Raw genomic sequence first — 21364 nt, forward strand, 5'->3', positions numbered from 1 at the left:
TGCTTTTAATTGTCTGATGATGGCCTCGGCCCAGCAATCGCTCCTGGTCTTCAACAAGGCGCGCAAAGAGATTCTCAGCCTCTGCCCAGCGTCGCTGCTTCCAGAGGGTCCACCCGACCAGGTTGACGGCCTCAAGCGTCCTTTCGTCCTCGGGACCATGCGCCATCGTAGTAATACCGACTAAGTCCCTGTATATAATTTCGACCGCTTTATAGCGGTGTTCCTCGAGCAGCGGATAGCACAACCGGTGACGACTGAGGATAGTGAGGCTGTGAGCCTCGCCGAGCAAACGCGTCCGTATGTCGAGCACTTTTCGCAAGCATTGTTCCGCCTCGCTGTATCGCCCTTCAATGGTTAGTCGGTGGCCGTAGAGTCCGCAGAGGTTGACGAATTTTTCGTCTTTGGGATCGGTGTGCTGGCCAAGAGCCTGTTGCACATGAGGAAGGTACGCCCGCCACAGTTCTCTGCTTTCAGAAGGAACCCCTCCGAAAACCTTCAAAAGCTGGCCAACGGCCTTGGATACTGACTCGTCGTACGTTCCGTTCGATCGTAACCAGTTCCTCGTGATGAGATGGACTAAGCGGTGCATATCGAGGCCACCGTTTTCTTGTCTGGTGACGAAAGAGTAGCTGAAGAGGGTCGATAACGCGTCGATCTCCTGCTGCTCCGATGGTCCGGCTGGCAAAAGGTCCTCAGGAACTCTCTTGTGGTCGAAGAATGCCATATATGTGAGATATTCTGCTGCTAGAGGGTTTTGCTCCCTTATTTTGTCAAAGGAGATCAACCATGTAGTGGTGATGGCGTTTTGCTGGTGTCCATATCGCGCCTTGTCGCCAAACTTCTTAGCCAGCAACTCGAGCCGGCTGCCGTCTGTCGAGTCAAGTAGTTTAACATACTTGGCAATGTCGGCTGCACGGTGGTTGATGTTGATATAGGCACCTGCTTGCACGATTGCCAGCGGCAAGAAGCAAAGCCGGCTCAGCAGCTCCGAGGTATGTGATACGTCGTCCACAAGGTGCTTGCGACTGAGGATATTTCTGAGCATTGCGGTCGCAGTTTCTTCGTTCATTTGCTCCACCTCAATACTACCGTCCGCGCCGGCGAAAGTGATTGCCATCCGTTCGTCCCGAGTCGTCATGACCACGCACCCGTATCTGCTCTGTGGCACATAGTCGCTCAGTGGAAGCCCCTTGGGGCAGTCAAACCACAGTTCGCGATCATCGGCGTTGTCCAATATCATCAGCCACTGGCCTGACCGTTCCTGGGATAAGTACTTCTGCAGCATCACAATGGTATCGATATCTTGCGCGCAGTCCTCGAATATGCCCAGCTTCTTGGCTATCTCCTCATAAGCCTGCCTGAAGCTTTCTCTGCTTGCCGAATGGATCCAGAATATAGAACACTCAGGGTGACGATCAAGGGTACGATACGCGAGCTCTAGCGCAATCTGCGTTTTTCCAATCCCACCAAGCCCAAAAATCGCAAAAATCGAATCCTCACTGAACATTTTCTCTTCAATCCTTGCCAACTGTTCATGACGACCGACAAAACCTTTGTTTCGCTTGAATGGAAGGTCGGAAAGTACTCTGCCGTCACCTTCAATGCTCTTAGTGAATCATATCCATAACAGTGCGAGAACAAAAAAAACCCCGTCTACGTACATGCGGACTGAGAAACACCACTTGGCTGGATAAAGTCGCGGAGAAGCATCCGAGCAAAAGCAGCTGCCGCTGCTGCTGCGTAGGGCTGCCACTCATCGTTCTTGTGAGAGTCGGCGTAATCACAGATGCCTCGTATGACCAAGCATGGGAAGTCGTCCATCAGGCCCGCCGCCTCCATCTCAAAACAAATTATATTTTCACGGTCTCCAATTCGGTCGCGAGTCACCGCGTCCTTCATGACCTGATTTCCAGATGCAATATTGCCATAGTGGACGCATGGGGATGTGCTGGGACGGGTCTGCCTGTGGACCACTTGGGTCTTGTCGCAGCCTTCACATGTGCTCCCTGGCACATGTTCATAACTCGCCACGAATAAGCAGTCATTCTCAGCTCCAGGGTATCGACAACGATCCATAAGAAGTGGCTTGGCACCTGCCATGAAGCTAAGACATTCGTTGAGGTCAATCCCGTCTGTGAAAGTCCGACTCTGGATCGCCTGCAGTGCATGTAGCAATCCTGCTGGGGGCTTGTTTAATGTCCTCGTCCGGCGAAAGCACCCCCCTGCCTCTGTTCTGCCAAAATCCCACTGAACCACACCACCATGAGCCCCTTCCGGCTGACTTACAACAACATCCCCCAAGCGAATATCCCGTTGCGTACTCGGGACTCCGCCACCGATTCCCACCATGAGCCCTACCTTGATATCTCGGAAGGTACGTTGCATATTGCTCGCAACACGGGTCGCAGATACGGTGCCTGTGACACCGGCGGGAAGACATGCAACAACAACATTATGGAGACCAATTCGACCAAAGGCGTAGTGGTTGTCATCTCCATGCACAGTGGAAAGCGTGGGGTAAGCTTCATCAAGCATTCCGACGACGGCTGCATGTTCTATCGCCAATGCACAAATGATCCCAACGTGGTATTCCTCGCGCCGTGGTTTTCGCGCTGCTGGGACTCTCGTATTGCCACTGGGCGGGAAATCCAAATCCATTTGGGGCGAAACCTCATATGCGAGGGTTTGCCGAGAGATCGTCAGGAGGAAAGACGAATCGTAAATGTAAAGAGGGAGTTACTGGCTTTAATACGAGTCGCAAAAGCAATATGCTTGGCTATCCAACCATGGGCACGCCAGCTTCGCCACTGCGCTTATGCACGGCCTCAGCCTCAAGAGAGCTGTAATACAGATCCAACTGCGCCTTGGAGATAACAGTCCTTACCAAGTGATAGAAACAGCGATACGATCCCCGAGCGGGAGGACCTAATAGCGCCGATCTGCGTCCCCTGAATATGTAGTGGTGGCTGTGCGAGCCATCCGTTCTCAGCTGCCGCCGCCTCTGCTTGAAAGTAAGTCTTGGGCTGCCACCGCGACACTGCGCCCGATACCAGTGGTAATTTTACGTCACCTGGCACAAACAGGACTGCACGGATTAACAGACAGATTAGGCAGTTTCCGGAGCGTTCCAGAATCAGCCTACTCGTCGACTGGGTGTTCTTAACCTTTCGTGCGAGATAATGGCATGGGATGTCCACGAACTTTCAAGGATGGCCGAGTTCATCGCTGGTCTCGCCTGGATCAGCACCGCTTATGGTAACATGGGGCATACCTAAGGACCTTTTTGCTTGGCTGGTGTTTTTAGGGGTGCACGGACTCTGTGCCAACCCCCTCAAGGCCCATGCCCGGTAGGCTCGTTCGAAGCATCGAGTGGTAAGTGACTGGAATCCATTCATCAAATGAGTAGTCCCTATAGGCTGTATGTGAGTAGGAGACGAGCAGCAATGTCTTATATCAACTAAGTTATACTCACGGGTGATGTGTTGGTATTTTGCCATTCTGGTTGGTCAACTGGCTGAAGAACGACGCTTCGAAAGGAGGCGCAGCTGAGGACCAGCTCTACGATAAATCAGCGTCTTGGTACAACACAAGTTGCTGCAATTGGTCTGACGCCGTCGAAGCTAATCCTGTTTTGAGAGGTGTCCTTGGGCGAAGGCCTTGGAAACCTCCCAGAGATCTCTCAATCCCACCCCTCCACCATTCTTTGATTCAACTGGATATCAAGCTCTCCTGCTTCACATTGAGTACTCCTTCTGCTGCTCCTTTTCCGTCAGCGAGTGACCACACGACCTAATCCGTTTAGTGCAGGTCAATGCAGTTTACCGCCACCTATAGTATAGCAGAGGTAATGTCTTTAGGAGACGAACAGGGCCATCGGTGGAGGAAGGAATTCATGATGTGATCTGCTATTTATTTGAGAAGCCACACTTGATCCTCCGGGACTCTCCTCGTCCTGTATGAAGTAACAGAATCAGCGGGAAATAGCTCCCGAGGGAACTTGTCCCCTACGACAATAATCCCTCCGCATACAATCCTGCACGTAATAACATCAGTCTCCGCGTCTGCTGCTTCAACTACAACAACAAGCACTCGAGGATGGTATGTGTCCACCCATTCGGAGACAATAACTGCAATATCCCTCCCCAACTCAGGTAACGCCCCGTTGAACATATCCTCCGACCTCGCAATATCATACCAACATCCCTGATCGTCGATAATCCGAAACGCCTTACCCCGGAGACCCTCGCGAGCACCTGCACTCAGCTTGCAATCCTCCATCAGCTCCAACCCAACAAACCCGGGCTTTGCAATCCTCAGCCCCTGTCCGCCAGAGTCCATAATCGCCAAGTCTTCACCCTCCCCAGGGATTCCCGCCGTAATCTCATTCTTAAACCTCAGTGTCGCCGGAGCCCAGGTGTACCCACTGTCCTGCAACTTCGACCCACCGAGAAACGGCACCCACGCGGGGACTCTCGCCTGCGCGCTCCAGAACGTCTTCATTCTCTCCCGCTTTGGAGCCTGCAGAATAGCGCCTAGCACGTGGTCCTGACCAAGCAAGCTCGCCGAACACAGCGGCTCATCCTCCGGCTTACTGATCGCGCGACCCTTGAGGGACAGCATGAGACTTCGTAGCGAGGAACGCGGGACCCGCATTGATGATCCATTTGATCCCTTCGCCTTCGCCAGATCAACGCCCAAGGCAGGCAGGAGACGGAGGCCCAGGAAGACAGACAGGTTGGGAGATTGATCGGCAGCAGAAGGGTAGGCTGGATTGGCAGCGGAGTAGTGTGCGAGGATGAGCTCTTCTGCGTCGACGGTCATGTCTAAGAATTGAAAAACGAGCCGCTTCGCGAAGATGGCCTCCTGTAGTGTCCAGACGCGGTAGCGCCAGTCGCAGATGGCTATTTGGAGGAGCGGCTCCGTGGTCGCGCTGGGGGTGTAGCCGGTCGAGCGGAGGAGGTGCTTGTCCAGGACGAGGACGGCGGTGGCGGCTTCATAGCAGCGGCGCATTTGCTGGATGCCTGATTTGCGGGCGTTTGCAGGGGTCAGAGGCAGGCAGAGGGTGTCGATCCAGAAGTATGCTGTGGTTGTATCTTGACATAGGTCTTGGTCTTTCAAGGCGCCCTTGACGAGACGGTCGAGGTTGAGGAGCTGGCAGGCTCGTAGAGCATTCTCATCTGGGTTGCCGAGGCCATGTGCCCAGCTGTGTGCTTGTCAGCTGTTGTTACTCGCCTCTTCATCCGCCACGAAACTGGACTCACACATGCGAGATGGCAATATAAGCCATATCCGGCTCATGAGATACCATTCTTAACGACACCTTCTCAGTATCAGGATCCAGTGCAACCGTCACAACGGGGATCTTCCCATCCTCGATAATCCTTGCCGCCGTTCGCATATCAGCTCCTACAAACCCACACCCACACCCCTCCCTCACATGCCGCGGCGTCTCATTATAGCTCCTATCATCGACCTGATTCCCCACACAGCCATCCTCACTACACCCCCCATGCCCAGCCAGCAATTCCCTCGTCCCCATCAGACTAAGGGTATACAACGCATCCGACAAGACCACATCCCCAAAGCTCGCCACCCGATGCGGACACCAGCCCTGCGCGATCATCCGGCCCTTCAGGTACCGAATAATACCCATATTTGCTCCCGGCGGTAACGCGCGATCTTCCGAGTCGGCGGAAAAATCCGAAGGAACATCCCACGTCTCAGCGCCGTAGATCTCCTTGAACGTGTCCACCAACACGACAAGCAGGATCTCAATCGACACCGCGACCTCCGGGTGCTCCGGCACAAGGAATACAGGGGTCGTAAGGTGTACCAGGAAATCAAGACAGATCCGCGCTCGCTCGCGGGTTGCTTCTGCTTGACGGGCGCTGCTCGCTGCGGCTGCAGCTGCTCGCGTGCGCCAGATGTCCAGGTAGAAGCCGAGACGGTGGGTTGTGATGACATGCCGGTTGTTGAGACCGGGGCCGGTCCCGGATGGGCGGATGAAGTTCGTCCCGCGCACGGGGACGCCGGTGACTTCGCTGATTGTGCCAAAGAACAGCCATGCTTGGATGAAGGAGGCGGCTTCGAGGGGCGAGCGGGAGCCGTAGTCGCCGATGAGGGGCAAGATCGACGACAGTGTGAAGCTGACAGGGCCAAGCTGGTGACCAGGGTGTTGATTGGCCGTTTGTTCCGTGCTGCTATCCATGGGGCTGTCATGGAGTTTCTGCCTTGAAATCTTGAGATAAAGTCCAACCAAGGGCTGAGATTGTCCTTGTGGTTCAAAATACGAGTCCTTGAAGTTTTACAATGGGTGACACATCTGAAGCAGGTGATATTCATCGTATGCACCCTAATCATTATGGCAAATGTCTATACTTATTTTCTCTTCGGCGCGAATAGTCGGCACTCTTCATGGTTACCATTTATGCTGCGTTTTATTCGTCAGCTATGTTTGGTAGTATTGCGTAATGCGATACAACTGGGTAAAATAGTCTGGTGTTGGACGGCTTTACTTCTGTCAAGGGCATAGAGAGTCGATGTACTTATGTACAGCCAAGCCAGAGCTCTCCTCGTATCAACCTACTCACAATCTTTGAAAACTCTCCTATCAGATGAAAAAGGTGCCATGACATCAGTTCCAAAGGTTCACGTCTGCTACAATTCTGTAGTCAATCGACAGCAGTGCTGCCACAGTAGGAACGTTGACTAGAGAATAGATCGCCCGTAGATCTACTAGTTCTCGATATCTGGCTACACTGGTAAAAGTGCTGGTATCCATTCCGTCTTCCAACAAAGTCTCAACCACTGTCTTTGAACACCAGGTTAACAACAAGACCCGACTCATAACCAAGGGCAACCATATTGTCTTAAACAACATAATCTGTAAACGATCTCATCTCAGGCGGAATCCAAAGAAACTTCTTGCCGTGCTGTGTGATCCAGTCCTCTTCGATATACAAACAGTGAGGAAGCTCTTGACCAACTTCCGGTTCATCAGGTATGGTTGCTGTAAACCGGATCCTGCCACGATCCGTGTCCAAATATGGATTATCGTTCATGAATCTTAGGCTTCGGTAAGGGCTTCGGATGGGGAGTTGAACCTGTATGGTCTCCAAGTAGTCCCCTGTTGCGGAATCCCCGAGATTTATTTGGTTGTATGACAGTGATGCCAGCATTCTGCTGTGCGGTCGAAACGCTACGTCGTGTATTGGCCTTTTCGGCCATTTTTTCCATAACTGCCAAGTGGATGTGTCCCACATGCACACTCCCCCTCCGTTGCCCCCCCGCCCGTAGCAACAAACTAGCCTCTCGCCGTCTGGACGAAAGGCTAGAGCCAAGGCAAGTCTGGAGTCGATTTCCAAAGTACGCAGATGGTGTCCGGTGACCGTGTCCCAGATGGCAATCTTCCAAGTATCCTCTTGGGAGGCTACTACCTGGCTATCTGGCGAAAAAGCAACTGCCCGAGTATCATCTGAGCTGAGATCGTGTAATATCAAACCTGTTGTGGAATCCCAAAGACGGAGTGGTCGGGTGGCTAGCATCTTTCCATTGGGGCTAATGTCAATCTCGCTCCCGTTGTCAGCGCCACCACAATCTAGAGTATACAAACTTCTGCCCGCAGCTATGTGCCAGGCACCAATACTATAGCCGCTAAACAGGAGAGTCTTGAGCTTTGAAGGGAAGTGGATGCGTGAGGCTCCTTCTGGGCCTTGTACGTCCTGCACACAACAACCTGTAGTGGTGTTATACACGCGGAGCCTTCCATCATTTGCAAGCGACGCCAAAATTTCTCCAGAAGAGCAAAAAGCAAGAGGCTTGATTTCAGTATAATTAGTGTCTGTCTCACGAGAGACTCGACCGACGGAGGTATCCATAAGAAATATTGCCCCATGCTCAGACACAGCAGCCAGGATATGACTATCAGGGGCGAAGGCCAAAGCACATATCGCGTTATAATCGCTCTTGGTGTCGAATCTTTGGACTTGCGCACCAGTCACGGTATCCCAGAGGTAGATCATTTGAGTACATACTCCACACGCAAGCGTCCTGCCATCTGCACTGAAGGCCAGGGTCAAACCTCCCCGCACCCCATCAGGACAAGATATTCGGTGTACGAATTGGCCGGTTGTGGTGCTCCGAAGATAGATGCCTCAATCATCATTTCCACTCACCACTAATTCACCGTCGGGGCTCAAGGCGACACCCTTCACTCCGTAACCCCGGGCCTCTAGCGTCTGCAAGCAATCGCCGGTGGCCACTGTCCAGAGTTTGATACTTCCATCCTGATACCCCGATACTAAGACTTTGTTATCTGGTCGGAAAGCAAGAGCATCGACCTCAGAATCGTGAGCCTTCAGAGTATGCACACGCCGGAACGCGACAAGGTCCCAGAGGTCGACAACACCTTCGCACGATGAGCAGGCGGCAAGCATCATGCCATCATGCCTAAAGACGGAAGGCTGTCCGAATTCTGTCCATCCAACCTCGCGATCGGTCGCGGAATGGCATGCTACTAGAAGATATCCTGGTGACGTAAACGCCATCGTAGTGGTCGGACGTGTGCTGAAAATAAACGATCCTGGTATCTCCGTAGGCGCACAGGTGGATGGATCCCAGATCCCCATAGGGTGCTCACCCTTTAGCGTTCGTGAACAATTACCGGTTGCGGTATCCCAGAGTTGGATCCAGCCGTAGTCTGAACCAGATTCCAGCATCTTTCCATCTGGGCTAAATGTGACAGCTCTGACACCTACCGTGTTTCCTGTTGATATTTGGATGCACGGGTTCCAGTTGGTGTGAAAATCCGGCAGATTTCGAATCCATTAATATGCCTCGGCTTTAAATTGGTTGCGCACAACACTCTTGGTAGGTGCAAATACCAGTGCACTGAAATACATCTGGAGTGGTGCTTGTTGCAAGCAAGACTGGCTATGTTGGACAAACCGTTTGGCGTCTTTAATAAACTCGCGTAGGGACTGGCAGTCACCGACCTGGAGAGGCAATGTCAGCCTGCACTTAGCAAATCCACGGAGCTCCTTACATGGGACAATAATGCATTCAATGAGACAATTGCCTCCTGAACCTCTTTCAAAAGACAAAGCGCTTCAAGCCAGTGGAGAAGATGCTGTTTTAGAAATTGATGAATAAAGTCATTGTCATGTGCGGTGTAGGCACTTTTCAGTAGATGTCGTACCCAGTATGTGCAAGCATATTGGGTCTCTAGCGGAATACATCGGGTGACCTTATCGTCAGGCAGGTCTTCAAGCAGCATACCAGGGAAGCCCAGGCCGCAGATATCCTTGGAAAGACTCTCTGACATGAGCCTGATGCAGCAAATAGTTAGTTTTCTACGCACCTCTCGCTCATCGATGAAGATTTCGCTGTGGATGCACCGGCTGTGGTCCAGTAGGTAGTCCCGAAGCGAAGGATAATGAATGCGTAGTGGATGGTCGGGGTCATCCGGAATGATCACAATTGAATGAAGGCCGTCAAAGGCCCCTTCAACATCTCGACGGGCAATTCCCAGCAACAGACCGATGGAAGCTGGAGAAAGCTGGGCAAATAAGACCACTATGGTCTCCAAGACGTATCGAAGGTCACCATAGGCTGTACTTGTCTCGTAATAGCTGTAGCTATCCGGTATGCACGAACACAGAATAGTCGTGTAGATTCTATCTAGACTCGCCTGTGGTGAGCTGACGGGTCCATCCTTTTCAAGGATGGTTCTCAGTCTATCATTAGCAAAAGGCATTCCACCATTGTCAATAAATCGGCATGTGGTTGCTGCCCAGATAAACAGGCCATTTGCACGGTCGACTAATTGGTTTATAATGGTCTGACCAGGCCATTCCTTGCCCAATCCATGGTTCACCGCAATTGTTGTTAATTCCGCCTCAAGGAAGATTGTGAGATCACTCCGGGTCTCATCAACCATCTCATGAAGCACAAATCTGTCATGCCCACTAGCGGGAAGCTTGCTGAACACACGACGAATTGGAATGTCCGGTCGACTGGTTAAGAAGAAGCGCAGGCGAATAGAGGAGTCCGGTTGCTGTGCCGCCACGAGGCGGAGGACGAGTACTATGTCGTCGTCGTTATCACACTCATCGAGGGTATCAATCACAATCACCAGGAAGGGTGGATATGTTGGGCCTTGAAGTTTTCGAAGCGGTTGTACAATCAGGCTATCCCATTGGTCTTCAATGGACCTGTCAGCGATGTCTCCATGCTTTTGAACAGCATCGCAGATATGCTCCACAAGAGCCGGTACCTGGTGAGCAAGCTGTCGTGCTATGCTTGTCGCGAACTTTCGCGCCGTCCCAACATCCCCCCCACCACGCGAAAAGAAGAAACTGGCCCCCAGAGTGCCTTCATCCGCATTGCCTCGGGCAACAGTCCGCGCTATTGTAGTTTTCCCAGTCCCTGCGACACCGTTTAGCCAAAAGAGGGATTGTTGGTTGTTCTGGGTGGACCATTCTTTGATTTTGGTGATCACATTAACACGAGTTGCCCGGTGACATACAGCTTCATGCTGTCTTTTCCACGAATTGAACGGCGCATCCACTGCATATGGAAAGTGGCCGAGAACATCTACCTAAGTTAATGACTAGTAAGTGCCATGTTAGAGGGCGGCCCATACCGTCTATCTCTGCTGCCGTCTGTGTAATCGACATTGGATTGGCGGGAACAATAGAAAGCATAAGCCGCTGCTGTCCCCGCACCATATCCCTGCCATCCTTTATTCTTATGCGAGTCGGAATAGTCGCAGATGCCACGGATGACAATGGATGGAAAGGTGTTCATCAGGCCCGCTGCTTCCATCTCGAAACAAAAAGCACCCCCTAGATCATGGCTCACTCGGTCTCGTTCCACTGCTGATTTCATGACCTGGTTTCCCGATACGATGGTTCCGTAATGGACAACAACCTCGTTGTCTCTTCGTGACGGCCTCTGTACCATTCTCCGCGCATCGCAATCCTCGCACGTATCGCCTCCCGCGTGAGTGTATTGTTGATCAAATAGATGGTCTGGGCCTGCGTTAGCCTGGGAGAATGAGGCCAAACGAGCAATCCTAGCGGCGTATACGAGAAATTGGATACTTCCTCGCAGATGTTTTGCTCTAATCTGGGCAACAGCGTTTTGGAGGAGCTTCGGCGGCGCATTCAGAAACCCTGTCCTCTGAAATCCACTCGAGGTGCTTTTCCCACTATCGTACTGCACCACTCCGCCGTGCTGATTCTCTGGCTTGCTGACCACGACGTCTCCCAGCTGGATATCTGCTTTTGTTGATGGAACCCCTCCCCCAATCCCAACCATAAGCCTGATCCGGATGGATGGAAATGTCGTATCCATCCGAGCAGCCACATCTGCGGCCTGATTTGTTCCCATCTGTGGCGGACAGGCAATGACAACATTGTGCTCACCGATGCGGCCGAGAGTGTATATCTCATTGTCGCTCAAGTTCGATAGCGCGTCGTGGAACTCGTCGACCGTTTCCTCCGCCGCTGCCAGTTCGATCGGAAGGGCGCAGAGCCATCCCACGGTATAATCTTCGCGACGCAAGCGACGACGGGCGGCCGGCCATCTGATAACAAGGGATCCTGTATAAGAAGGTGAGGTAAGTTAGTCCGACACGTAGAGGTTTGGTGAAGGGGAAAGCATTTCGAAACTGGCCTTGCGGAGAAGTCATCCTCGGTTTGAGAGACAATCACCCCGCGCTGACGTGGCTGACTTCCAGTGAAACATAGGCCAAGCGTTAAGAACGATTGATTTGATAAACATCTGCAAAGGCCCAAGACCAGGGTCGACGATCCAATGATGTCTATTCGGCCTGCAACACAGGCGGCCGGCCAAGGCAAGGCTGAAAGGCTCACCTGGTCCCGAAGAAAGACCCAGGTCCTCCTGGCGGCTATGCTGTCCTTGAGCTATAACTTTCTCCCTGAGGGCTGTCAGCTGAGCCAGCGCTACTTTTCCTTCGCCAGGCAGCTACTCACGAACATGGTCTTTTCTCAAACCAGTGTTGAGCTGGTCCTCGCCGCGTCGATTCTGGCCTGTCAAGCCTATGGATGCGGGAACTCCAACGCGGCGTGGATTGTCAATGGTAAGCTCAGTGGCGACTGCTCGACCCATCTACTGACCGTCGTAGGTATATCGGCAACCGCAGGCAATGTATTAGGATTTCATGTCGGCGCTGATTATGAGAAATGGCACTCCTCCGGACATATATCTCAGTCCGCGATGAAGATCCGGGTCCAGTCATACTGGGCCAGTGTGGTAATTGATCGAGTTTTGGCCACCTGCCTGGGCCGCCATTGCTTAATCCACCCGACCGACTTCAACATGCCGCTGATCCAGCTCAAACTGCCCAAGTCTGTCCGCACGACGCCGGAATACGGGACCTTGAGCTACGAAAGGAATGTGGTTGCTACGTTCCAACACAGCGTGGAATTCTGGAAACTGAGTGACCAGGCTCTGTCTGAGATGGAGGGCGTTTCAACCGTTCATACCCGCTGGCCGAGAGGAAATGTTCTTTCTAATCGGTCTCGAATCTAGTTACGACTTCGGATATGGTCTGTCCAAGCTCAGCCCAGATAACGCGAACGCAACTGCCGTTTTCGAACGAGTAAGTGAAGCCGTGAGCAAACATCGAATACAGATCCAAGATTGGTACACACAACTGCCACAGGAGATCATGCTCTCCCGATCCCATCCAGTGCCGCACCTGATTCTGCTAGAGTGAGTTTGCTCCATCTTATTGCACGAGCACGTCATGTTTTCTAACTATGACAGGATGGCCTACCACAACTGCCAGATCCTGATCCACCGCCCCTTCATCCTAACCTGCCCCTGCGGGTCGGTGAACAACCGCGTCGAGGATCCATTCCTGGCTACGATATCTCCCATCTGCAAAGAGCACGCTCTTCAGATTGTGGAACTCGCTCGCGTCTACCAGTCTCACTATAGCCTGCAGTACTCAGCCTTTGTCTTGATCCACTATCTACTGAACGCCTGCAAAATCCTGGCTATCAGCTGCCAGCCTCAGATCGCTGATAAAAATGACGAGCCCAATACCCTCTCGGAGGCTCTCCAGACCTCTATCGCAGCCCTACAGGAGATCGCCCACACCTGGTCGCAGGCCGAGAAGGCCCTGCACATAGTTCATCATTTAACGAACAATTGTGACTTCCGACGGAGAGGTTGCAAGTCCGGTGAACAGCCAACCGGGCCTAACTCCAAACCGATCTCCCCATTTCCTTCACTGGATGCAGTGTCTGGGTTTGGTAGCTCGGCTCGGTTTGCGGACTGGTTTAATCCAGATTTCGATTTTGGGCTGCTGTCGTTTTCGGATGATTTTTCCTAGGTGGATTACTTGCCTGGAGAAGCTAGGAGAGGGGTTGAGTGCGAGAATCGCTGTCGTGTCAAATTTGAAGGATAGATTTTGGGCGTAGATTGCACTACTCTATCCCATGGCTAATCATGGGGAACGGTATAAGAGCAAGGAAAGTGCAAATTCAAATGCTGTCCGCTTCCAATGGTAGTCACCCCCTCCATATCCATAAACATTAAGGATAGCGCTTCATAAGCCTCCTTTCAGACTTGTTTCAATCAGGCCCAAGCTAATTAGCGTCCGTGTTTCCCAAAGCATCAACCCGAGCTCTAAACCCCCTGAACCGCTCCGCCACCTCCTCAGGCGAGGTCCCAGTGTTTGGTATAACAAGTCCCCTCTTTACCGGCTCACGCCGACTAATCTCCTCAACCCACCTCTTCAGCGCCGGCCACTCCGCTAAATCGAGTTCCAGCGCAGCAGGGCCAATCTGAGCCCAGGACCAGTTGGCAATATCGGCAATGGTATAGTTCGACCCGGCGAGGTAGGGGCTCTCGCTTAGGCGGGCGTCGAGAACGGAGTACAGTCGCTTTGTCTCGTTGATGTATCGATTTGTGGCGTAGTCTGAGCGGGTGGTGGTGAAGAGGCGGAAGTGTTCGGCTTGTCCTGTAGAGAGTTAGTGTCTGCAGCCGATCAGTGGTGCTGGGGAAGAAAAGAATGAATAGTGGAAATACCCATCATCGGCCCAAGCCCACCAATCTGGAACATCAACCAGGATACCTGCTCGATATACTCCGGGGATCCCGGGGGATAGCTGATCTTCCGCTTGGGGTCGTAGTTGTCGGCCATATACAGGAGGATAGCGCCGCTTTCGAAGACGCGTTGGGTGCCGTCGAATAGAGCGGGGATACGCCCGTTCGGGTTGATTCTTAGGTACCAGCTGTTTATGTCATGAATAAGGTTTACGCCTGCTACGCCGGGTATAGAGCAGGCTTACTCTTCCTTCTGGATGTTGGTGGAGATGTTGATCGGTTCGAGGTTATATTCTATGCCTAGCTCCTCGAGAGCGATGGAGGCTTTGATGCCGTTGGGCGTTGGCCAGCTGTACAGGGTGAGCGGGGGCATGGTTGAGTAAGAGCAGCGCTTGGAGAAGCTGGAGCGGAGGGATGATAGTGCGTGGAGAGTGCAGGCGCGGGGAATCATTGATGAGAATGACTAGATGGCAAGCAGGCAGAAGGGATGCTATATAAGATGATGGAAATGTAGGGAGTAGTAATGGTTAGTGATCATGTGTAACATAGCAAACCTTATGAGTACCCGGAGAGATACCCGGATACCCGAACATTATCCCCGCTACCGGTGGGGTGGTGGAATTCCTCAACGCAAGAGCCGCAGACCCTAAAGACAGCCCGACCTTCTGTATCTTAGTGATGCGAGTTACCAGTCACTCTGCTGCCGTGCTGCTCATATACACCTGCTTCAGTCATCTATCTAGATAGCGCCTTTTAGTTGTAAAGAGCTAAATATCATACACTCTTCCGTCTTCCACCTGAACCTGCACAGCCAGACCTTCCTGGCTGTGTTAATCCTCTACCAGTATACCAGCTGTAAGGCTGCTAACTCTTTTATCCAGATTTCTAACCTAGGCTGGCTGGCAGAGTTACCGGAGAACTACTTCAGTCCCGGTTCAAGACCAGTAGAGTGGCACGTGTGGGATATCCGCGGCGAGAAGCCTGGCATTCCGTCTACTGCGTGGATGGCCCAGAGCTCGCTTGTATCCTGCCTATAGGTTGGTGTGTTTAATGTTTAGTTGATTCTGAGTCCACCTTTGCTGATTGTATTCGTGTTCAGGCTGTTCTCTCTTGCCAAGGCATAGGAACGATGACAGGGTAATGGCGTTATTCTTGAGGGGTGACATGACTATGCATCCAACGCTTCGACTTGGTCGAGTCTATACAGGTAGCTCCTAGCGAGCCTTGGAAATATTGGTTGTTGTATGCCCATATCAAAAGATGAATGGAATGAGTCCCATCAAAGGACTCCTTTCATGCGGGTCATCGTTAGTATCGCTGCTTAGAGGAGTTGGCTTTCTCACTTACGGTGGCACAATGCCGATAAACCGAAGCAGACGAGCCTTGCAAGTCGCAATAGGCTTGATTGAGCAATATAACGATGGTATAGATTCTCTCTCTCAAATATATTTTTCCCGCACCAATCGGTCCATTGAACCATGGTGGAGGGAAATTAATACTACATCTGACTAAATGGAGTGTCGAACCTTGTGTTTCTGGTCCATATTGTACTCAATAGCACTGACCTTTCCTATTAAATGCCGCCAGGGTTCTGACTACGCCTTGCGTGAGTCCACCGCCTCGAACACGATGAGAGCAAATTATGGACCTCCACGGAAGACGGATTTCTCTTTGTACTGCGCTGTTTTCTATTACAACATTTATCAGATGATGCGGTAGTATGAGGAGGCCAAGACAGCAAGGAGAGGATAGTACATTCACCAGAGTACCGGTCAACTGCAACACCGGCCACTGAGCATGCAAGGGTTCGGATTGTACAGAAGAATTATTGCCAGCGCATATAATAAGCTGACGTCAATTAGCTGGTTTGCCTGTCACTTTTCAGCCATTGTTTGCTGTTCTCGGGAAGTCCAAAAGGCTCGACACGATGGGGCTACCATGAGGACGCATTTCAGCCCTTGTTGTAGTATTGCTTGCGTAATTGAGGACGTCAGAGTTGCAGTCGCTGTACTTGTAGTTCGCACCCCTTGCCTAGTACCTTCTGAGCAAATTGAAGTGTCACTATCTCGACCTGGTTGCTGGTAGTATGCCCTGTCTCTTTTTCTTGTACCCGGCAGTAGTCCCGTTGAAATCACAATCGTGCAGGTTAAATATGCTAATCAGGCACTGGGAGAGTAGAGCTCGGCCGTGGGGTTTTCTATCCTTCAGTTGGTTCAACCTAGATTTACAAAGTAACACCATCATCAGCCATGACTATACCCAGAGCACCCCCCATCCTAGATTTCTCCGCCTTCTACGGACCGAACAGCGATGCGAAAGAGCGCCTGATCCAAGACGTCCGCGCCGCTTGCCTGAACAATGGATTCTTCCAGATCACCGGCCACCGTGTACCGCTAGAAGTCCAGCAGCGAGCCCTTAGCAGCTCGAGGCAGTTCTTCAGCATGCCCACGGCAGAGAAATCAAAGCTAGACAAAAGTAAGAGCATGCCACATTCCTGATCAAAAAAAAAAAAAAAACAGCAAGAGGCTCGTTGCTCACACATCATGTTTAGAGAACAGCAAACTCGGAAGAGGCTACGAAGCCGTCCAATGCCACCAAATGGAACAAGGCACTCTCCCAGACCTGAAAGAGGATTTCATGGTCGGGGTTGAAATCCCCGAAGACCATCCATACCAGCAGCAGGGGAAACCAGGCTACGGACCAAACGTGTGGCCGGTGAGTACCGGTCTTGAGAGCCCCGAGCAGTTCCGGAAGTCGACAATGGTTTATTTCGAGCATGTTCTTGCCCTCGCGAGGGATATTGTCACCGTTCTCGCCTTATCGCTGGGTCTTGATGAGGGGTATCTGGATCCCCTGAAAAGCGACATTCCGATTGCCGTGATGAAATACCTCTATTACCCGCAGCTCCCGGTGGGGGCGGACCTGAGCGTCACTCGGGGATTTGGTGCACATACTGACTTCTGCCCGTTTGCTATTGTTCTGCAGGGTGAGGTTAGTGGACTTGAAGTCCTGGAGGAGTCTACGGGGGAGTGGGTGATGGTGAGATTCAACCCCTACATATTGGATATTCATACTGATCCACGGTCAATTTGAAGATCGAACCGGTCCCCGGCGCGTTTGTGGTGAATCTAGGCGCATCCTTCACGCAGTTGACGAATGGCCTGTACAAATCTAGTGTCCATCGAGTGATCAACAATCGGGATTCGGATCGTCTCTCTATTCCGTTTTTCTTTATCGGGAACCCGAACTATGTGCTTAGGCCTTTGCCTAAATGTCCGGTGCTTGAGAAAGAGGAATCGCGTGCGCCGCTTACTGTGCAGGAGTTCGTGGCGGCTAAAGTCAAGGGTACATACGCCCAGGCGGAGAAGACCAAGGACCAGCAGAGACTGAGGCATGGGGAGGCGACAAAGGCATAGACAGCTGATACTTGGAAAATTGAATAAGAAAGCCCAGAATGCGATTCAAGTTCTGTTAGTGACACAACATCGAAAGATAAGCTTCAACGAGACTTGCTTCCAGAATTAGTTGAGCTGCCTAGGTATATGAAGGACATAGTCAAGTAGACTTCACGCTACCACGTAAGCTCTGTCCAATCTCATTTATGCTACTACCCATAGAAATCTATCACGTATCATCAATCATCAACGTGAGACTCCCATTTAAACTCGACAAGCAGAGAAATACATCATCCGAATCCGCTCATCCTGCCCCGCAGGCCTGCTATTGCCACTCATCATCTCATCCACCAGAAACGGAGCAAGCTGCGACTGCACCTCCCATCCCTCTCCACACTCTTCGCTCCAAAGACCCCTAATTGTCTGATCACTATGCCCAAATAAATCCCAGCTCCCATTTAGCTTAATCTCCCCACCCATCTCCGCCCCAACATGCCGCCCAAAAACCATCGACCCTTTCTCCGGTCTCATTAACCGCATAACCTGCCGCATGATGACCCGCTGCTGCTCGAAGTTAAATAGATGCAGAAACGCACCCATGTACATGATGTCAATCTTTCCGTGGTATTCAGGGAGGAAATCCTCGTCGAAAATACTCTGCGCGATGAATTGCGCCTGCAATGTCGAGCGATCGCGGAAGAGCTCGTAGCCTAGCGTGTGGAATTCCGGGTGGAGGTCGACTCCGATGAGGTTGGCGGAGGGCACGCCGTCAAAGACGAGTTTGCGGATGTCCTGCCCAAAGCAGCAGCCTAGGTCTAGGAAGGTTTGACCCGCGGAGAGGCGTTTGACAACTTGTGGGTAGACGGGGGAGAGGTAGGCGCCGAATTCAATGAAGCGGAAGACGCCGATGCAGGGGTATGGGAAGCTAGAGACTGCTGTTAGCTCTGGTGGACGGAGTGACTGGATGGATAAGGGGCTGGCTTACATGTCCCAGGCCTTGTCGCGGATTTTGTGGATGTGTTGGATGATGTCTTCTCGTGGAATGCCGGAGTAGTGGTAGAGGAGGTCGGAGGTGGTTTTGGGGAGCCAGGTTAGGGTTTGATGGTACCAGTCCACGTCGCGTGAGTTTGATTTCTTGACGACGGCCTCGGTCGAGGAGGTCGAATTCATTGCGTTGTCGATAGTCATTTTAAGTGCAGCAGTAGATGATTGTAAGCAGAAAGGTATGATACCTGACATGCAACCAATGTTCAATATATAAATTTGTATAGCGAACCAACGCGGCCTCTATGTGCATCCCCACCTGATTGTGGTCAATTGTAGATTGAGATCTGGTTAGCGGAAACAGATTACACGCGCGTCATCGTTGATACCTAGTAATTGAGAGCAAGGTAAAGCATTGATTAAACAAGGATGCGTAATCTTGATTGCCGACGCTACAACCTTGTCCAGCTGGTTAACGTGCTGCTATGGCGAGCTACTGTGAAAGAGTAAACAAGCTGCGGTGAGCGCCCCTTAGCTCCTGGTAAGCATCCGCATAGAGACTTAGACGTTCTGATGTACTGCGCAAGGGAACGTCAAGCAGTGGTAGGGACCCGGACCATGCAAGGGAGGCGGTAGTATTCGCCAACAGATTAACCGTCAGCCTAGTATGCCACAGATCTTTCCACTTGCCCTGATATCTGAAACCATGGCTGCGCGAGCACAGAACTATCCATATTCATCTTCAGCATCACAATATACTGGAGGGAGTTCTTATCAACCACGATGACTCGAATCGCGCAGGAAGCGTTCCCGAACGATCCCTTCTTCACCGAGATCGTGAGACAGGCCAACTCGTCCCCTCCAGACAGTTGGTATATTTTCGACGCTGCCAATAATATCAGGGCCACATACCTCCAGTTGCTTGACGATGTGGTCAAATTCAAGTCTGTGCTGCGCAACAGCCTCCCGTCAGATGTACTGCATCTCATCGACAGCCCTAGCGAGACCGGCGTCCATGTCTTTGTTTTTGCTCCCTCAAGTTATTATTTCCTCGTTGGCTTTCTTGCCGTACTTGCCATGGGTGGTGTGGCCGTACCCCTCGGTGAGTTCATGCTTTGACTGCCATCCTCTTCATGCGGTAACAACCTCTCCTAACTGACGCCTCGTCTCCAACTGAAAGCCCCCAACATTACTGCCGAGGAAGCTGCCTTTGTTCTGCAAAAATACCACGCCGCCTGTATTTTGTCCTCATCACAGCAGAGCCAACGCGTCAAGGAAATAGCAACCCAAGCCAAACAAGCCCACGATTTTACTCTCCTGAACATCCAGATCACACCGAATGCAAATGGTGAACAAAAACAGGTCTCTCCCGAGGCCGTCCGTATCGACCCCGATATATCCTTCCCCCCGGAACGCCCAGCAACGGTCATGTTCAGCTCCGGAACCACCGGCCCTCCAAAGGGAATCGTCCATGCCCGCCGATACTGGTCTGCGCTGGCCAACAACTCCGCACCACGAACCAGCATGCCCGGTGCACTATCCCTCAGCACCCGCGCAATGCACTGGACCGGCGGCCTCCGACCAGACGTCTTCTCCCTCCTCTCTGGTGCACGCATCGAGTATCTAAACGACCGGCCCGTCACGGCAGAGACACTATGGGAGCGACTACGAAGGAAGGACAGACCAGCCGTAACTTCGCTAGCACTAAACCCGATTATGTGGAATCGCATGAAAAGCTACTACGAGGAAACGCTTTCTGCGCTGCCAGAGGATGAATTGCAGGAGTACAATGCTGCCGCGCGCGCTCTGTGGATGGCTTCTTCTGTTGGCGGGTACTTGATTAAACCCGTGCAGTTGTTTTGGAGACGCATGTTAGGGGATCGCTCGTTGCAGATCTTTTATGCGACTACGGAGGCCGCGCCGGTTATGTTGTTGCCTTTGGGGGCTAATGAAGATAGCGAAGAGGTCTGATACCATTTGTTTTGATTCACTAATCAAGGCTGATTGTGGCTCTAGAGGGTGATTGGATCACCTTGCCCTAATGTCGAGATCAAACTGTCTGAGGGGGATCATGGAGAGATCTTGGTGAAGGGGCCGTTTCTTTTCTCTGGGTAAAGTGACCTTCGTCTCTGAAAGATGCAAATTCGCTGACATTAGACCCGATTGTTCTCACAGCTATCATGACGATCCAGAGAAGACCCGCGAGGCCTTTGACGAGGAAGGTTACTATAAGACAGGCGACGTAGGCCGATACACTGGGAAGCATTATATCATTGATGGCAGGGTATCGACTGATAGTGAGTGAAAGAGCGCCATTGCATCATGTTGTGAGCAACGTTAACAGCGCCTAGTAATCCAGTTCTGCTTCTGGAACGTCCGCGGCCTCGAACTCCAGGAGCACATCCTCTCCCTGCCCTACATCGACGAAGCATACGTCCTCTCAGTTCCCGATGTCGAAGTCCGAACCCGTGTCGCCGCTCTCATCAAAACGAAGGGTAATTGCAACCTTTCTCTGCATAAGCTGCGGAGTGATCTCTCAGCCAGGTTACCTCTCTACAAGCTCCCGACCCTGCTGCGTACTCTCGGCAAGAATGAATATTTTCCCATGACGGACTCGGGACGCCTGAGGATTAGGGATGCCGTGAAGCTGTATTTTCCCCAGACTGTGCATGAGCGGATTGAGGATCTACCTGCTCAGGTGGAGGTTTGGGATATTACCAAGGAGGTTTCTGATAGCCCGGCTAGGCCGTGGGATTGGGCGGGGTTGCCTTTGGAGCTGATTCCGAGGTGAATTGGAGTCTTAGACGATAGAAATCTGTAGCAAGCAGAAGAATGTATTGGGTGTGCTTCATCTATCAGATATCCTTCTATAGAAATAGTCAACATGAGGGTGCTCTTCTATTCCC

The 21364-nt window shown here is 51.9% G+C and overlaps 10 protein-coding genes across 10 annotated transcripts; 3 read left to right on the forward strand and 7 right to left on the reverse strand.

The window, feature by feature from the left end:
- Nucleotides 1-976: 976 nt before the first annotated feature.
- Nucleotides 977-2702, reverse strand: BJY04DRAFT_181593 (nucleoside phosphorylase domain-containing protein). Its single transcript, XM_073710212.1, has one exon. It carries the CDS (start codon nt 2656-2658, stop codon nt 1654-1656), a length of 1005 nt encoding a protein of 334 aa, XP_073574405.1. The 5' UTR covers nt 2659-2702; the 3' UTR covers nt 977-1653.
- A 598-nt stretch (nt 2703-3300) lies between these two features.
- BJY04DRAFT_215054 (uncharacterized protein) lies at nt 3301-6208 on the reverse strand (the record flags this gene model as incomplete). Its single annotated transcript, XM_073715390.1, has 4 exons — nt 3301-3409; nt 3473-3558; nt 4030-5203; nt 5262-6208. The coding sequence occupies 4 exons, from the start codon at nt 6206-6208 to the stop codon at nt 3301-3303; spliced, it is 2316 nt and encodes a 771-aa protein (XP_073574406.1).
- A 407-nt stretch (nt 6209-6615) lies between these two features.
- On the reverse strand, nt 6616-7260 carry BJY04DRAFT_181597 (uncharacterized protein). Its single transcript, XM_073710213.1, has one exon. It carries the CDS (start codon nt 7176-7178, stop codon nt 6870-6872), a length of 309 nt encoding a protein of 102 aa, XP_073574407.1. The 5' UTR covers nt 7179-7260; the 3' UTR covers nt 6616-6869.
- Nucleotides 7261-8153: 893 nt separating this feature from the next.
- On the reverse strand, nt 8154-8717 carry BJY04DRAFT_215055 (WD40 repeat domain-containing protein; the record flags this gene model as incomplete). The annotated part of the gene is made up of 1 exon (XM_073715391.1): nt 8154-8717. The coding sequence occupies one exon, from the start codon at nt 8715-8717 to the stop codon at nt 8154-8156; it is 564 nt and encodes a 187-aa protein (XP_073574408.1).
- A 108-nt stretch (nt 8718-8825) lies between these two features.
- BJY04DRAFT_215056 (uncharacterized protein) lies at nt 8826-11784 on the reverse strand (the record flags this gene model as incomplete). The annotated part of the gene is made up of 5 exons (XM_073715392.1): nt 8826-8993; nt 9044-9313; nt 9359-10593; nt 10725-11603; nt 11715-11784. The coding sequence occupies 5 exons, from the start codon at nt 11782-11784 to the stop codon at nt 8826-8828; spliced, it is 2622 nt and encodes an 873-aa protein (XP_073574409.1).
- A 36-nt stretch (nt 11785-11820) lies between these two features.
- On the forward strand, nt 11821-13363 carry BJY04DRAFT_215057 (fungal specific transcription factor domain-containing protein; the record flags this gene model as incomplete). The annotated part of the gene is made up of 4 exons (XM_073715393.1): nt 11821-12103; nt 12149-12476; nt 12556-12738; nt 12793-13363. 4 exons carry the CDS (start codon nt 11821-11823, stop codon nt 13361-13363), a joined length of 1365 nt encoding a protein of 454 aa, XP_073574410.1.
- A 256-nt stretch (nt 13364-13619) lies between these two features.
- BJY04DRAFT_205705 (glutathione S-transferase family protein) lies at nt 13620-14452 on the reverse strand (the record flags this gene model as incomplete). Its single annotated transcript, XM_073713626.1, has 3 exons — nt 13620-13993; nt 14062-14267; nt 14325-14452. The coding sequence occupies 3 exons, from the start codon at nt 14450-14452 to the stop codon at nt 13620-13622; spliced, it is 708 nt and encodes a 235-aa protein (XP_073574411.1).
- A 1876-nt stretch (nt 14453-16328) lies between these two features.
- On the forward strand, nt 16329-17495 carry BJY04DRAFT_205706 (isopenicillin N synthase family dioxygenase; the record flags this gene model as incomplete). The annotated part of the gene is made up of 3 exons (XM_073713627.1): nt 16329-16554; nt 16631-17118; nt 17175-17495. The coding sequence occupies 3 exons, from the start codon at nt 16329-16331 to the stop codon at nt 17493-17495; spliced, it is 1035 nt and encodes a 344-aa protein (XP_073574412.1).
- A 243-nt stretch (nt 17496-17738) lies between these two features.
- Nucleotides 17739-18662, reverse strand: BJY04DRAFT_215060 (uncharacterized protein; the record flags this gene model as incomplete). Its single annotated transcript, XM_073715394.1, has 2 exons — nt 17739-18399; nt 18460-18662. 2 exons carry the CDS (start codon nt 18660-18662, stop codon nt 17739-17741), a joined length of 864 nt encoding a protein of 287 aa, XP_073574413.1.
- Nucleotides 18663-19241: 579 nt separating this feature from the next.
- On the forward strand, nt 19242-21249 carry BJY04DRAFT_215061 (class I adenylate-forming enzyme family protein; the record flags this gene model as incomplete). Its single annotated transcript, XM_073715395.1, has 5 exons — nt 19242-19560; nt 19639-20423; nt 20475-20569; nt 20634-20755; nt 20810-21249. 5 exons carry the CDS (start codon nt 19242-19244, stop codon nt 21247-21249), a joined length of 1761 nt encoding a protein of 586 aa, XP_073574414.1.
- Between the last annotated feature and the right edge of the window lie 115 nt (nt 21250-21364).

The sequence above is a fragment of the Aspergillus karnatakaensis genome (assembly GCF_047715665.1).
Source record: "Aspergillus karnatakaensis strain CBS 102800 unplaced genomic scaffold BJY04scaffold_9, whole genome shotgun sequence".
Classification (NCBI taxonomy): Eukaryota; Fungi; Ascomycota; class Eurotiomycetes; order Eurotiales; family Aspergillaceae; genus Aspergillus; species Aspergillus karnatakaensis.

What these genes read in the sequence shown, in the direction of transcription:
- BJY04DRAFT_181593 (XM_073710212.1), bottom strand. Translation starts at nt 2,658, where the DNA reads ATGGATTTGGATTTCCCGCCCAGTGGCAATACGAGAGTCCCAGCAGCG.
- BJY04DRAFT_181597 (XM_073710213.1), bottom strand. Translation starts at nt 7,178, where the DNA reads ATGCTGGCATCACTGTCATACAACCAAATAAATCTCGGGGATTCCGCA.